The sequence below is a fragment of the Camelus bactrianus genome, chromosome 22 (genome assembly GCF_048773025.1).
Source record: "Camelus bactrianus isolate YW-2024 breed Bactrian camel chromosome 22, ASM4877302v1, whole genome shotgun sequence".
NCBI lineage: Eukaryota > Metazoa > Chordata > Mammalia > Artiodactyla > Camelidae > Camelus > Camelus bactrianus.
Window position 1 is genome coordinate 23,437,959 of NC_133560.1, and position 14,401 is coordinate 23,452,359.

The 14,401-nt window shown below is 58.1% G+C and overlaps 1 protein-coding gene across 6 annotated transcripts in view; it reads left to right on the top strand.

Moving 5' to 3' along the window:
* RFX1 (regulatory factor X1) overlaps positions 1-14,401 on the top strand; it is a 30,007-nt gene that overhangs the window by 13,375 nt on the left and 2,231 nt on the right. For 3 of the 6 annotated variants that reach the window (XM_074350607.1, XM_074350609.1, XM_074350611.1), the window contains 17 exons: positions 580-689; positions 908-991; positions 1,676-1,783; positions 2,658-2,774; positions 3,722-3,817; positions 4,222-4,605; positions 5,333-5,427; positions 8,185-8,557; positions 10,016-10,197; positions 11,206-11,325; positions 11,416-11,531; positions 11,757-11,875; positions 11,957-12,066; positions 12,522-12,673; positions 12,753-12,850; positions 13,920-14,069; positions 14,165-14,373. In XM_074350607.1, coding sequence (XP_074206708.1) covers positions 580-689; positions 908-991; positions 1,676-1,783; positions 2,658-2,774; positions 3,722-3,817; positions 4,222-4,605; positions 5,333-5,427; positions 8,185-8,557; positions 10,016-10,197; positions 11,206-11,325; positions 11,416-11,531; positions 11,757-11,875; positions 11,957-12,066; positions 12,522-12,673; positions 12,753-12,850; positions 13,920-14,069; positions 14,165-14,373 — 2,623 coding nt within the window. The remainder of the gene's footprint in view (positions 1-579; positions 690-907; positions 992-1,675; positions 1,784-2,657; positions 2,775-3,721; positions 3,818-4,221; positions 4,606-5,332; positions 5,428-8,184; positions 8,558-10,015; positions 10,198-11,205; positions 11,326-11,415; positions 11,532-11,756; positions 11,876-11,956; positions 12,067-12,521; positions 12,674-12,752; positions 12,851-13,919; positions 14,070-14,164; positions 14,374-14,401) is intronic. The other 3 variants (XM_074350610.1, XM_074350612.1, XM_074350608.1) reach the window with 2 other exon arrangements.

A 14,401-nucleotide genomic window follows, 5' to 3' on the forward strand; every position in this document is an offset into this window, starting at 1 on the left:
CCCAGCTCCAAGCCCTCAGCCACCCCCACCGCTCTGAGGATAGGAGGGCTGGGATGCTGGAGAGGAAGGGGGTGTTTGGCCGTAGGCTAGGAGGCCTTCTGGGGCTACTCCTCTGACCAGCTTCCATACCTGGGAAGCCAGGGGTTATCTCAAGGATGGTGGCTCCAACACCTTCCAAGGCTGCCAGGACCCTGGCCGGAGTAGGGGGTGGGGAGGGCGGTGTTAGTTACTATCCACAGTCCTGTCTGTTGGTTAAAGGGATCCATCATCCCTCTGAGCCTCACCATGGCTTTTCAGTCACCCCTTCTGGTCTGACTTCGGGTCGATGAGGGTAGGGGTAGGGGTGAGGCTGCTTCTAGGAGGAGGTTAAGGATTATAATTCCTTGTGGCCCCCAGTCCACCCCAATGGGCAGTGTTCTGAAGCTACAGCTCTGGTGGGGGCCAGGCAGGATTCTCGGAGAGGTCTGGCCCCGTTGTAGCTGTGGCTTCAGGCTGCATCATCCCATCCCCATGGGGCTCAGGCTCAGGATAGGGGAAGGGGCAGCAGGCAGAGCTGACCTGGTGACGTTTTCCTCACAGAAGGTGCCATGCGGGCCAGCGAGACTGTGTCAGAGGCCAGCCCAGGCTCCACGGCCAGCCAGACTGGAGTCCCCACTCAGGTGGTTCAGCAGGTGCAGGGCACCCAGCAGGTAGGACACGCCCCTCCCCCAGGGGTGGGTAGAGGGGGCACATGAGGGGGCAGTGGGGCTGTGGCCGCAGGTACCTTCCCCCCCCCGCCCCCCGCTGCCAGAACCATCTGCTCACCTGCTCTTATCAAGATGTTCATTGCTACCGCCCCTCCACCCACCCGGGCCTGGCCTCCCGGGGGAAGCCAGCACGGCTCAGGTCCTTACTCCTTCCCCCGCAGCGGCTGCTGGTCCAGACAAGTGTGCAGGCCAAGCCTGGCCACGTGTCACCCCTCCAGCTCACCAACATCCCAGTGCCGCAGCAGGTAAGGCCTTCGCATCCAGTCCCCGCCCTTGCAGCCTCCGCAAGGTGGAGAAGCAACCCCTATGGCCCACTTGGATCTGCTGTCACCAGCATCGAGGACATGGGTCCTATCCAAGGGCTGCCCCGCCTGCTGCTTCCAGCTGGTGAGGCTGTGTCAGGGCCCGTCAGGGAAGGAGGAACTGCAGGAGTCATCTTAACAGAACTAAGGATTGACTGTAAGGAGTGTGGCTTGTGGGTCCAGTCCCAATGTCCCAAAGCAGAGAACCAGAGCCAGTTAGGAACCAAGAGCCCATAGCCAGCACAGAGGCTGTGAGTGCACCGTGGTCTGTCCCCTGGAAGGCTGCACAGTGGGTGCCGGGGCCCAGCACAGTCTGGGACAAAGTCCTGTCTGGTTTCAAGGGTGAGAGCACATTTCAAGTGGCCTGTGGAGCCAGGCTCCCTGGACACAAACCTTGGCTCTGTCTCTTATGGGATCCAGGACCTGGGGCAAGTACTTTCGCTCTCCTGGGCCTCACTGTCACCCTCTGTGAAGTGGGGGAGCGACTGTGGCATCAGGACTGTTGGGACGATTCCGTGAGCTAATATGTGTGCAGTACCAGGACATCGCCAGGTATCACACAGGTGCTTGTTAAAACCATATGGGCTGTCACCAGTGAACTGTGGTCCTTCTCCCTCCTGGCTCCAGGCTCTCCCCACGCAGCGTCTGGTGGTGCAGAGCACAGCCCCGGGCGGCAAGGGTGGCCAGGTCTCCCTGACGGTGCATGGCACCCAGCAGGTGCACTCGCCCCCTGAGGTAGGTGGTGGCCCCTTTGGCTACCCTCCCTGCCCCTCTCCCCAAAGGCATGAGGACTCACTCCCCCAGACTCCTTGCAGACCCTGGGTGGGGTGGCTTGACCACTAGATTCTTAGCTCTGCTGGCTTTAAGTTGAGTGTCAGGCTCCAGGAGGAGGAGGCAGCTTCCCTCACTGGGTCAAGATAAGCCTCGAAGCTCTGGCTCAGGGCACTGCATCCCAGGCAGCAAAGTGGGCCCCTTTACCCTTGACAGGGTGGGGAGAGGCTCCTCCTCCAAGCACAGGGTGATTCTGGGGACCCCCAACCACTGAGGAGGGTTTGGAGGCAGGCAAGCCATGGGTGGCCAGGAGCATGGGTGTCAGCATCAGGAGCTCAAGGTCAGACCCCTGGCTCAGACCTTTAGTCCTGGGGGAATCTGGGCAGGCCCTCGGAGCCTTCTGAGCGCAGAGTGCTCTGTGTGTAAAATAGCTGATGATACGAACTGCCCATCGACGTGCTGACATAACATGGCCCAGAGCTAATGGGGGCTCTGTAGCCAGGACACTTGGGTTCAGTGCCTGGCGCCACCACTCACAGGTGTGTGGCTCTGCCCACATCCCTTCCCATCTGTGCCTCATCTGGAAAGTGGGGATCCCCTCATCTACCCTCTCTCATCCCAGGGCAGCATTTCTGGGATGAACTCTGAACCTTGCCCTGGGATGACTGGGGTTGTGGTAGGGACCATGGGATGCACTTGGTTACCAGCTTTGGTGGTTTGGGTACATGCCCACTGGCTGCCGCCCTCTCCAGATAGCTCTCAGGACAGCCCTCCTGAGCAGAGTTGCTTCAGGTCCCGGCTGCCCCACACAACAGTCCCGTGTCTCCTTCCCTTGCAGCGGTCGCCGGTGCAGGCCAATAGCTCCTCCAGCAAGACGGCTGGGGCTCCCACGGGCACGGTGTCGCAGCAGCTGCAAGTCCACAGTGTCCCGCAGAGTGTCCCCGTCACCCAAGAGGTGCCAGGCCAAGGCGGGCAGTGGCAGGGGCGAGGGGTCCTGGCCAGGCGGCCTCTGCGTCCTCTTTCAGCTGTCCGTGGGATTTGCTGTAGGGAAGGCCAGTGACAGACAAGCAGATGGGGGTCCAGCCCCACCCTGCCACCTGGGCCTTTGGCAAGCACCTCTGCTTCTCTCCAGACTGTGCATTCTCATCTAAATAATGGCTTCTGCCCTGGGGGCCTGGGAGCAGTGTGGTTGGGGCTGCTGTGAGGATGAGATGCCGTCCTGGTGGAAAGCACCTCGCATTGAATGGGCCCTGGAAATGGCTTCAGAAAACAACCTGGACCTCTTTGAGCCCATTTGCCTGGAGAAAACCCCAAGGCCAAGTCTTGGCTCACCCCTAAAGGGCTCAGGGAGAGGCCTCAGCCTCCAAATCCATGCCCAATCTTCTGCAGAAGGCCTCATTCGAGCTGCCAGCCATGGCGGCCAGAGCAGGTTAAGAAGCAAGGGTTGTCTGTCATCTGGTTGCTACCACTCAAGTTGAGGGGTTCCCAGCCCCTTGGAAAACCAGATGAAAGCCACAGACCTTTTCCCTGGAGGAAAGCAGAAACCCCACCCTGGGATTCATAGGTACTCTGCTGCCTGGCCTCCCAGCCTCCCTCAACCTCTAGACCTAGGTTCAAGACCTGGCTCCATCACTCAGCATTTACCCTCCCCCCAGCCTCTGTCCCTCACTCTGTGCCTGAGGACGCAGAGTGAGCACAGAAGTGAGGACAGTCAGCATCATGGAGGTGGGGGTGTGAGATAACCCACATAGGGAGCTGGGGTGGAGAGCAGGGACTCACTCTTTTCTTACTGGGCTGCTGTGAGGCTTACGAGTTCATGTGGGCAGGGGGTGGTGCTTGGGGACAAGTGGGCAGCCATCCTCACCATGGTTACCATATTCTGACTCACCTTTCCTTCCCCAGAGGTCTGTGGTCCAGGCCACTCCACAGGTGCCCAAAGCTGGCCCCGTGCAGCAGCTCACAGTGCAAGGGCTCCAGCCAGTCCATGTGGCTCAAGAGGTGTGTGTCTCCCCCACCTACTTCTGGGCAAACTAGGGCTGGGCCCTGGGCTGGGCTGGGGAGGGGAGAGGTGCAGTCCCTTCAGGCCGCAGGGAGGGTGTGGAGCTACCCTGAGGGGATCTATCTGGGTGTGGGGGAGGCAGCTGGAGCCTTCAGAACCCCAGCCTCACCCTGGGCTCCGTGGGCTGCAGACGCGGTCCTGTTGCCTTCCTCTTTCCCCGCACCTGGCAGTTCAGGGCCCAGGATTTGCTAAGAGATACCTGGATTCTCCCCTCCCTGACTCGGGGTGGGCATCTTCTGGTCGGGTTGCTGCCTGAGCTCAGCAGCCTGGTGGGCGGTGGAGGCCTGGAGCCCCGCCCGCGGCCGCCCCCGGTGACCCCACAGTGTCTCTGTTTGTCCTCCAGAGCTCAGGCAGTCAGTTTCCCGCTAGGAAGGCAGAGCAGCAAGAGCCCCAGCCCACGCCGCCACCGGAGCCGCCGCCCCGGCCGCCCACGCCCGGGCCCGGGCCGGGCGTGCTGGCCCAGGAGCCACCGCCGCTCCCGCCCGCGTGCAGCGGCGAGGCCCCGCAGCTAGGCAGCCCCGAGCCGCCGCCGCCCCATTACGAGCCGGGCGCCGAGCAATGGGTGGAGCTGGTGGGTGTGCTGCCCCCGCACCTGCTCCTGCCGCAGCAGAAAGTGGTCCTCGAGCCACTGCCCGGGCTCCCGGCCCAAGCCAGCCCCGACCAGAGGGTCAGGATCCAGAGAGTCCCCCAGGTGCTAGTGTTCGGCACGGCCGCCACGGCCCTCAAAGTAGGTGGCGGACGCACGGGCAGGGTGCAAGGGGCGGGCGGGGCGGGATGCGCTGGCCCCGGCCCGTGCCCGGCCCCCGCAAGCCTTGTAGACCCCCACCTCCACCGGGCCAGTCTGGTGACCCGCCTCTGATTCCCCTAAAGCGGGCTCCATGTCCCAGGCTCCGCCCCTACAGACTGGGGTGGGGGATGGGGTGGGGGAATTCAGGCCCCGCCCCTAAGGCTTTGTCTGTAGTTCCAGGTTCTGGCCCACAAATGGGGCCCCACCCCTGGCCCCGACTCCACCCCTAGCATCCTGTGAACCCCCCACCCCCCCAACCCTGTTCATAGGGGTATGTCCTTGATGCAGGCTCCAACTCTGAGGCCTTGTCTGTAGTTCCAGGCATCGACTTTAGTGACAGCCTTGTCCCAGAACTTGGCTCTGCCCCTGGAGTTCAACTTTCACACCCACAGTAGGAGTCTGGGGTCCCCTCTGGCCACCTTACCTCAGGCCCCACCCTTGCTGTCCCCAGCCCAAGCAGAGAGTCTTGGCTTCTCCTGACACAGTTGTGCCTAATTCCCAGCCTGTGGGCCTCTGACCCCTGGCCTAGTCCAGGGTGTTCAGAGAGCCCAGAAGTGCAGCCTTCCAGCTAGGTGTCCCAGCGAACTTAGGCAGCTGCCAGACCTTTAGAAGCAGAGGCAAGGAGTTGGCCCACCCCTGACCCTGTATACCCTTCCTCCCACACCAGGTGCAGCAGCTCCAGCAGGTGCCAGTCCCACATGTGTACTCCAGCCAAGTGCAGTATGTGGAGGGCGGCGATGCCAGTTACACGGCCAGCGCCATGTGAGTGGGGGGGAGTGCTGGGGGAGGGGACAGGAGGAGGGGCATGGGTCTCCCCAGGACCCCCCAGGACTTGAGGCCTCAGCCCTCAGTGGAGCAGCCAGCCTTCAAGGCCTCAGGTGACAAATCAGATGGTGGGTACTCCCGAACGGCAGCCTGCCACCACCAGGAAGAGGCAAAACAGAGGGACCCTGGCAGGCTGGGAAAAGCATCTCAGCATAGCTTAGGGCTTTGGAGTCAGGTGGGGCTGGTTCTTTGCAAAAAAACCCAAAAAACAAAAGTGAAAAATTAAAAAAAAAAATTTACAAGATAAAAATTTCTAAGTAATAGGGAGTGCTAAACAGTGAAAAAAGAACTCTCTTTCACTCCTGACCCGCAACCCTGCCCCGGAGGGGATGCTGTGATCTGTTTCTTTGTTTCCTCCCAGAGATACTCTGAGAATTGAAGTTACCCACATTCTTTGTTCAGAAATAGAGGCAGTGTGTTCTGTCCCTAATTTCTTCCCTAGCCACGTATCTCAAAGCTCTTCCACTATTAATTAGACCATGTGGGTACCAGTCATCTCTTAACCGCTGTATGATACTCCTCTGTACAGCCACAGCCTGAATGACGTAGCCAGTCCCCACCCAGGCAACCCATAGGTGACTTCCACTCCCTGGTGCTGCACACATCTCAGCATTAGCATGGGCCACATCAGCAGATGTCTGCCCCAGGCCTGCCCTCACCCCGGCTCTGGCTTCTTACCGGGGACCCTCCATACACCACCTTCCATCTCCCAGTTTCTGTGGTAATAATTCCAGGACTCAGAGTTACTGTAGTTGTTGTGTCTGTGTTTTGGAAGTTTCATTTGGCTTTCTTTGCATTTGCCTGATCTTTTTTTCTTACATCCCTGTCGCCTGTCCCTCTGGGCATGCCACTGGGGGTGGATTAGTTCATGGAATGACTCAGACCCTGGGTCATTGATGCTGTGGCTGACCCCAGGGGAGTGGCCCCAGCACCTGAGTCGTGGCATCCAGTTTCCTTGTAGTTCTGTCGGTTTATTTCTGGTGCTGCCAGTCTTATCTGTGCCGTTGACCAGAGCTGGCAGGGACCACAGAGGGCATTCCAGAGAAGAGCCTGGCTCTCGAGGCCCGTAGGGGCTCCTTCTGCCTCCCCTGGTCTGTTTTTGCTTCTGACTGAATTCTTTCCTCTGTTGATTATAGTGCGTGATCACACATAGTCCACCGATGCCATCGGCTTCTTCTGCTGTGAAGTTCTTGTATCTCTTGTCTCTCCCTCACAGTGGGTCATTACCATGTTCCCAGCTCTTCGCTGGCCCTGTTCCTCGCCCTGACCAAAGTCATAGTCTCTGGGCCTCCATCCCTGGGCCTGTCCAGGTTGTGTCCAGAGACACACACATTCGTTTATTGTTTCAGCAAATAGCTCTTGAAGCAATGTTTTCTGGGAGCACGTGTTGCGTGTGGGGTGCTGGGCACACTGTGGTCCCTGCTGGGGGAGGAGGGCCGGCAGGCGCACAGCACTGGCTCAGGTCACGCACTCGGTGTCACTTGAGTAGTAGATGTGGATGCATCTGAACCAGGAAATAGTGAGCAAGAGCTGTATCCTGGGGTTTGATGGGCGATGCTCACCTTGAGTGACCACACAGCCCCACCCCAATCTCTCTCCTTGCTGCCCCCAGAGGCCCGCAAGACTCCCTCCCCTTCATCCTTTGGCACCTTCTGAGCCAGACCATTCCTGACTGGCCTCCCTCTCTTCCTGAATTTAAAAAATTGAATGTATGTTTTAAAATCACTAATAAATATATTAGGAGGGACTGAAAAATCAAAACTGTGTCCAACCATGTCTAGTGAGGTGCCTGCCCCATGTCCATGGGCCCTCCACCCCCTCAGAGATGGCAGATGTAGCTATGAAATGCCACATCATCTCCTTCCTTCCCAAGGCACCATCCACACCCTTCCCTACCTCTTTTGTTCACTTAATGGGATGTTCTGGGGCTTGTTCTTTGGCAGGACCTCAAAACCTCCCTCCTCCTCCCTCACCCCTGTGTAGGATTCCATCACCTTTTACCTTAACAACCCACTAAAGATGGAGCCCCAGTCATTTTTACTCTCTTGCAGTGACTTGCAGCCTTGAGCCCACCTCACCTGATGCAGGTTCTGGGGTAGCTGGAGAACTCTCTAGGGCGGGATATATCACTGGGTCAAAGGGAAACCCATCTATACTCCGACAGTCATCACCAACCAGCCCCTCCAGGTGGCTACTGGACTGAGAAGCAGAGCCCCCCACACCCCCTTCCTGACTCGTGTACCTTGGTGCACGCCACCTTCCGCAGTGCTGTTGACTTACCTTTGCACTTGGCTTCTTCTCTGGTTCCCTCGCTTAGGACGTTAACTCCCCTAGGGCAGGGCCTTTTCTGCTTTGTCCACTATTGGATTTCCCATACCTAGAGCAGTGCCCAGCATACAGCAGGCTCTCAGTAGTTCTTTTTATGATTGAGTGAAGTGCGTGGCCTGTTGCAAGTTACCTAGCCCTTCTAGCTCCACTTGCTCATGTCTGAAGTGGGGACTCCCAAGTCAGGGGCTGCTCTGAGGATTAAATGAAAAATTGCTCGTCAAGCACTCGGGGTGATGACTGGTCCAGTATGGAGGGCTCTTGCTTCACCCTCCCCTTCTGAGAGGTCCCCTGCTGCAGAACTCCCCTCAGTCATGCCCCTTGGCCACCCAGCTCTTGTCCCCTGACTCTCTCCCTCTCCTTTCACAGCCGCTCCAGCACCTACCCCTACCCCGAAACGCCGCTGTACACGCAGACCGCCAGCACCAGCTACTACGAGGCCGCGGGCACAGCTGCCCAGGTCAGCACTCCTGCCACCTCCCAGGCGGTGGCCAGCAGTGGCTCTGTGCCCATGTACGTGTCCGGCAGCCAGGTGGTCGCCAGCTCCACCAGCAGTGGGAGTGGGGCCAGCAACAGCAGCGGTGGTGGCGGTGGCAGTGGCGGCGGGGGAGGCGGTGGTGGGGGCGGCGGCAGCGGCAGCAGCAGTGGCAGCGGAGCAGGCACCTACGTGATCCAAGGCGGCTACATGCTGGGCAGTGCCAGCCAGTCCTACTCTCACACCACCCGTGCCTCACCAGCCACTGTAAGTGCCAGCCCAGGCCCCGGAGGAGGCGGGGCAGTGGGGGTGGGGGGACCCTGGCTGGAGGTGGTGGGTGGTGGTTGTGGGCCACCATCAACAGGAGCCGGGGTGGCCTGGTGCCAGGGTGCTCAGGTGAAGGTGGCCTGGAATTAAATCTTCGCTGTGTGGCCTCAGACAAGTTACTCAGCCTCTCTGGGCCTCAGCTAATTGCATGAAGCTCTCAGAGGTGATACCCCAGAAGCATCATCTACTCAGATAGTAGACGGTGATGGCGGATAGACGGCAAGGGGATGGAGAGGCAGACGCCACCTTGGGAGGAGCTGCTCTGAACAAGGTTTCGTGTCCATCTGGCAGGCAGAGAGATAAACTCCCTCTGCCCAGAGGCAGCTCTGTGGAGCAGCCCTAGATCCTAACGCTGACCGGGCCCCTCACCAGCTCTGTTACTGTGGTGGGGTGCTCCTGGAGTGGTCCCTGTCCCTCTTGGAGCTTGGGGTCTGGAGTGATGGCTTCCCCTCATTTTTAACTACTGCCCTCTCCCATGGCAACCCACTGTGGACCCCATAACCAAGACGGAAGCTTTCTAGGAAGGCCAGCCTTCCCTCAAGCCATGTGGCCTGGCTTCTAGTCTGTTTTATTAAATGCTGACATAACTGATCTCATGACCCACTAATGGGTCCTGAAAACATGGCTCACTAGAACAGTGCTGTCTGACAGCACGTTCTCCGGTGATAGAAATGTTCTCTCTGTGCTGCCCAGTGCAGAGGCCTCTGGCTGCATGAGGCTATTGAGCACTTGAAATGTGAGTTTCCAGGCCCCAGGAACTGAGTTGAGTGGTTTTTTAAAAAACTATTTTGAAAGAATTGTAAAGTCACAGAAGCTGCAGAAATAGTAGAGATCCCTGTGGCCCCTTCCCCCAGGTTCCCCACTAATTATATTTTATGTAACTGCAGTTCAGTATCTAACCAGAAAACTGACATTGGTACCAGGCTGGTGTCTGCTTCTGTCTTTGTATCACATGGAAAGATGTGGGAAACCACCACCATAATCAACATGCAGAACTGTTCCATCACTGCAAAGATCTCCCACCTTTAGAGTCACCCCTGCCCTCCTCCTTCTGATCATCCCTAACCCCTGGCAATCATGAATCGGTTCCCCATTTCTGTAACACTGTCATTTCAAGAATGTTCTGTGAGTGGAATCCTACTTCATGTGACCTTTTGACATTGGCTTTTTCCATTCAGCATAAATTAATTTAAATAGTTCTGTGTGGCTGGTGGTGACTGATTTGGACAGTGCAGTCCTAGAGAATTCCATCAGATTTAGTTCCCATGGGTGACTGTGAGACAACGTGCCCTCTCGTGGGGTTGTCAGGATCACAGTCAGAAATATAGAGGGTGCTGAGCAGCGAGCAGTTGAGAAATGGTAGCAGTTAGCACTCTCCTGTCCCCCCTCGGGCCCCAGGTCCAGTGGCTTCTGGACAACTACGAGACGGCTGAGGGCGTGAGCCTGCCGCGGAGCACCCTCTACTGCCACTACCTGCTGCACTGCCAGGAGCAGAAGCTGGAGCCTGTCAACGCCGCGTCCTTCGGCAAGCTCATCCGCTCAGTCTTCATGGGCCTGCGCACCCGACGTCTCGGTACCAGGTGGGGCCACCTGCCCCTGACAGCCCCCAGCAGCCACAAGGCTCACCCTCCCCCCACATTATTGAGGGCTTCAGCTCCCCTTTGTACCCTCACTCACTCCTCTCCAGCCCCATTTGGCCTCTTCACAGCTCCTCTGACACGTGCATGCTCCCACCCCAGGGCCTGTCCACTGGCTGTGCCTTGTGCCTTGTGTGTCTTTCCCCATCTCCTGATCAAACACCTCCTGGCCCACTTAAATAAAACTGCAGCCTTCCACCACCTCTCTGACATCCACTCCCCCTTACTGTTTCTCCTCAGCACTTAGCACCTTCCAACAGGCCTTTTATGTTACTTCTCTTGTTTCTGATCTGTCTTCCAGTGCTGAAATGCACATCCCTTGAGAGTGCGGGGGATGTACACAGTCAGTACTTACTCAGGGTCGTGGGGCAGTGAATTCACTTAGGAAGGAGCAAGGAGCCATCCTGTGATCCTACCCTTCCCCGCTTCTCCTCTGTGACCCCCTCACACCTCTCCAGACTGAGCCCTGCTCGTCACTTGGTTCCAGCTCCCAGCTTAGGCCCTAGACAGCACCTCATTCATTCATTCAAACATATGTACATGCATAACCTTGAGCAAAGTACTGCATCTCTTTGTGTCTCAGTTTCCTCATCTGTCAATCCAGGATGCCAGGAGCACCCTTCGTAGGGTAGGGATGAGGAACACGTGGATTCGTATGTGCTAAGTGCTCGGAACAGTGCCTGGCACATTGTTATGAGTAGCAGTCAGCAAATAACTGCTAAGCACTCGCCCCCTGACACTGGCCCTGGCTTCACAGGGCTCGGTCTGCAGGTGGGGGCCTCTCCTGGGACCCACAGTCCCTGCACTTCCCCAGCCCAGCACCCCTAGCTCTGTGGAACATGGGGCTCTGTTTGGCCCCCTAGCAGAGGGGAGGTGGGTGTGATGTGACGCTCTTGGGGGACGACTGGTGGCCTCCCCCAACCCAGCCCTCACCCTCTGCCTCCCTTCTAGGGGCAACTCTAAGTACCACTACTACGGCCTGCGCATCAAGGCCAGCTCTCCCCTGCTGCGGCTGATGGAAGACCAGCAGCACATGGCTATGCGGGGCCAACCCTTCTCACAGAAGCAGAGGTAGGAGGATGGGCCAGGCCCAGTGCTGGTGGGCAGGGAAGGGCATGGCAGCCCGTCCCCGCTCCAGCCGCCTGCCCATCCTTTCCCCAGGCTCAAACCCATTCAGAAAATGGAGGGCATGACCAACGGTGTGGCCGTGGGCCCACAGCAGGCCACTGGGCTGTCGGACATCAGTGCCCAGGTCCAGCAGTACCAGCAGTTTCTGGGTGAGGGCTCCCTGGGCTCTGGGGTGGGGCCTCTGGCAGGGTCTTCGGGTCCTGGAGAGTGTGCATGGTTCACTTGCCCTCCCTGGACCTCATCAGCCCCACTGCACATGGGGGAACTTCTGTTTCATAGCAACGTGGTGCCAACTTAGTGGGGTCCCAGGATGAGGCTTGAGGGGGCAGGCAGGTGGGGGATGAGGGGCCTCATGGTGTCTCTTCTGTTCCCAGATGCCTCAAGGAGCCTCCCTGACTTCTCAGAGCTTGACCTCCAGGGCAAAGTGCTGCCCGAGGGCGTCGGGCCTGGAGACATCAAGGCCTTCCAGGTCCTGTACCGGGAACACTGTGAGGTAGGGCTTGTGGGCAGCGGGCAGGGGCAAGGGAGGGCCATGCAGCCGCCCAGCCTCATGAACACCCAGCCTCCCCAACAGGCCATCGTCGATGTCATGGTGAACCTGCAGTTCACCCTGGTGGAGACACTGTGGAAAACCTTCTGGAGGTACAACCTCAGCCAGCCCAGCGAGGCGCCGCCGCTGGCTGTGTGAGTGCCTCTGCGTCGAGGCGGGGAGTGGGAAAGGAAGTTGGTTGGGCACCATGTGAGTCAGCACCCAAGGCTGAGGGGGCCAGAGCTCAGATTTCATGCAGGGGTGGGGGCTCCTGTCAGACCCCTGCAGTTTGTGGGGTGCACATGCCTTCTGAGCCCCGCTCAAGCATGTGCATGTGTACCAGTCTGATGCTCGGTGTATGGGATGACATGACCCCCAAGCCATTTCCTCCCTGTGGTGGGTAGGTGCCTGTGCCCTGGTATGCAGGGTGTAAGGTCCCTCTCTGACCCTAGGGGCATCGTGGCCTGGGTCAGCCTCACCCTGGGGGTCTGCGAGAAGCAGGGAGTACCTGCCTGAGCCCTGGGTGGGGTGGGGGTGCTGAGCCCTTCTGACTCTGGATATGCGACCATGGAATGTCCTTGTGACCCTGGGGTGGGGTGGGTGCCCACAGGCACGATGAGGCTGAGAAGCGGCTGCCAAAGGCCATCCTGGTGCTCCTCTCCAAATTCGAGCCTGTGCTCCAGTGGACCAAGCACTGTGACAACGTGCTGTACCAGGGCCTGGTGGAGATCCTCATCCCTGATGTGCTACGGCCCATCCCCAGTGAGTGCGCGGCCCCTGGTACCCCCACCCCGCCCCACCCCGCCCCCGAGTCCCGACCAGCCCTCGCTACCACCCACAGGTGCCTTGACCCAAGCGATCCGGAACTTTGCCAAGAGCCTGGAGAGCTGGCTCACCCATGCCATGGTGAACATACCCGAGGAGATGCTGCGGGTGAAGGTGAGTGTGTGAGGGAGGCTGAGGGCCAGCTTGGGCCCACAGCCTGGCTCCTCCTTCCTGGCTAAGGGGCTGTGGGTTGGGGGCCTCGGTCTTCTGTGCCTGACAGAGGCAGTAAGATTTGTCCTCATGTCTGTTCCCTCGGAATGAACTTTGGGCGTTGTCTTTACAAACCAGCTTCCTCGGGTGCACACTTCTGAAACAACCCATTTGTGGTATTTTTGTATGCAACACAGCATCTTAAAAAAATAAAAACTGAGTGCAAACTTGAACTAGTTCTCTTCAGATAACTTCAACAGAAAGTGCTTTTGTGTTCAGAATGAGATAAAATCTAAGACAAAAAAAAAAGAAAATCTATAAGGCAACAATAATGGCCCTCTTCATCAAGGCTGCACATTCCCTAACTACCAAGATGTGAGGAATTAGATGGGATGTGCTTGCTCTTGAGCAAACAATAATAATAAAAAGAAAGAAAAGGTTGTTTTTTTTTTAAGTCTTTAAGATGATAACATGACAGCTAAACAGAACTAAATGTCTGAAGAATGACCCTTGGGTATGCTGGACACAGGGCAGGGCCCCGGGAGAGTAGAAGCTGGATCTAGGGGGGAAGCCCTTCTGATCTGGCAAGATTTAGATATTCATTTATTGTATATGCATTTATTGAGCACCTGCTGTGTGCCCAGCATGGTTCTCAGTGTTGGGACCATAGCAGTGACCAAGATGGCCAAAACTCTGGCCCTCCCGGAGCTGACATTCAAGGGAATAATATCCAAACAAAATGAAACAAAAGGTTATGGAAGCAATGCCCTTTCTGAGCCGTGGCTTCTGGTATTTTCTTGTGTTTTTTCATTAAAAATAATAATGCTGTTCAGACCCACATTGATTTATTTGGACTCATTCTTTGAGTTGGTGGACACCCAAAGTTTGGAAATCCCGACCCTTTGGTCCCCCCCAGTAAAAGCAAAAGGTACATCCCTCTCTTTTAGGAGGAAGGCTCACAGAGGTTGCAGTGGGTGGGGCCGGGGACGGCGAGGGTGGGTTCCGCAGAAGCCACAAGCCTCGGGCCCCACAGGTGGCAGCGGCCGGCGCCTTCGCGCAGACACTGCGGCGCTACACGTCGCTCAACCACTTGGCGCAGGCGGCGCGCGCTGTGCTGCAGAACACCGCGCAGATCAACCAGATGCTGAGCGATCTCAACCGTGTGGACTTCGCCAACGTGCAGGTGAGCGCGGACGGGGCAGGCGAGCTCGGGTAGGTCCGGTGGGACAGGCCTGGGGCGCCAGCTGAGCCGCGGGCACCTGCCCCGCTGTGTCCCAGGAGCAGGCCTCATGGGTGTGCCGCTGCGAGGACCGCGTGGTGCAGCGGCTAGAGCAGGACTTCAAAGTGACGCTGCAGCAGCAGAATTCACTGGAGCAGTGGGCAGCCTGGCTGGACGGCGTCGTGAGCCAGGTGCTCAAGCCATACCAGGGCAGCGCCGGCTTCCCCAAGGCCGCTAAGCTCTTCCTCCTCAAGTGGTCCTTCTACAGGTGCGCGCTGGCTGGGCGGGATACGGGC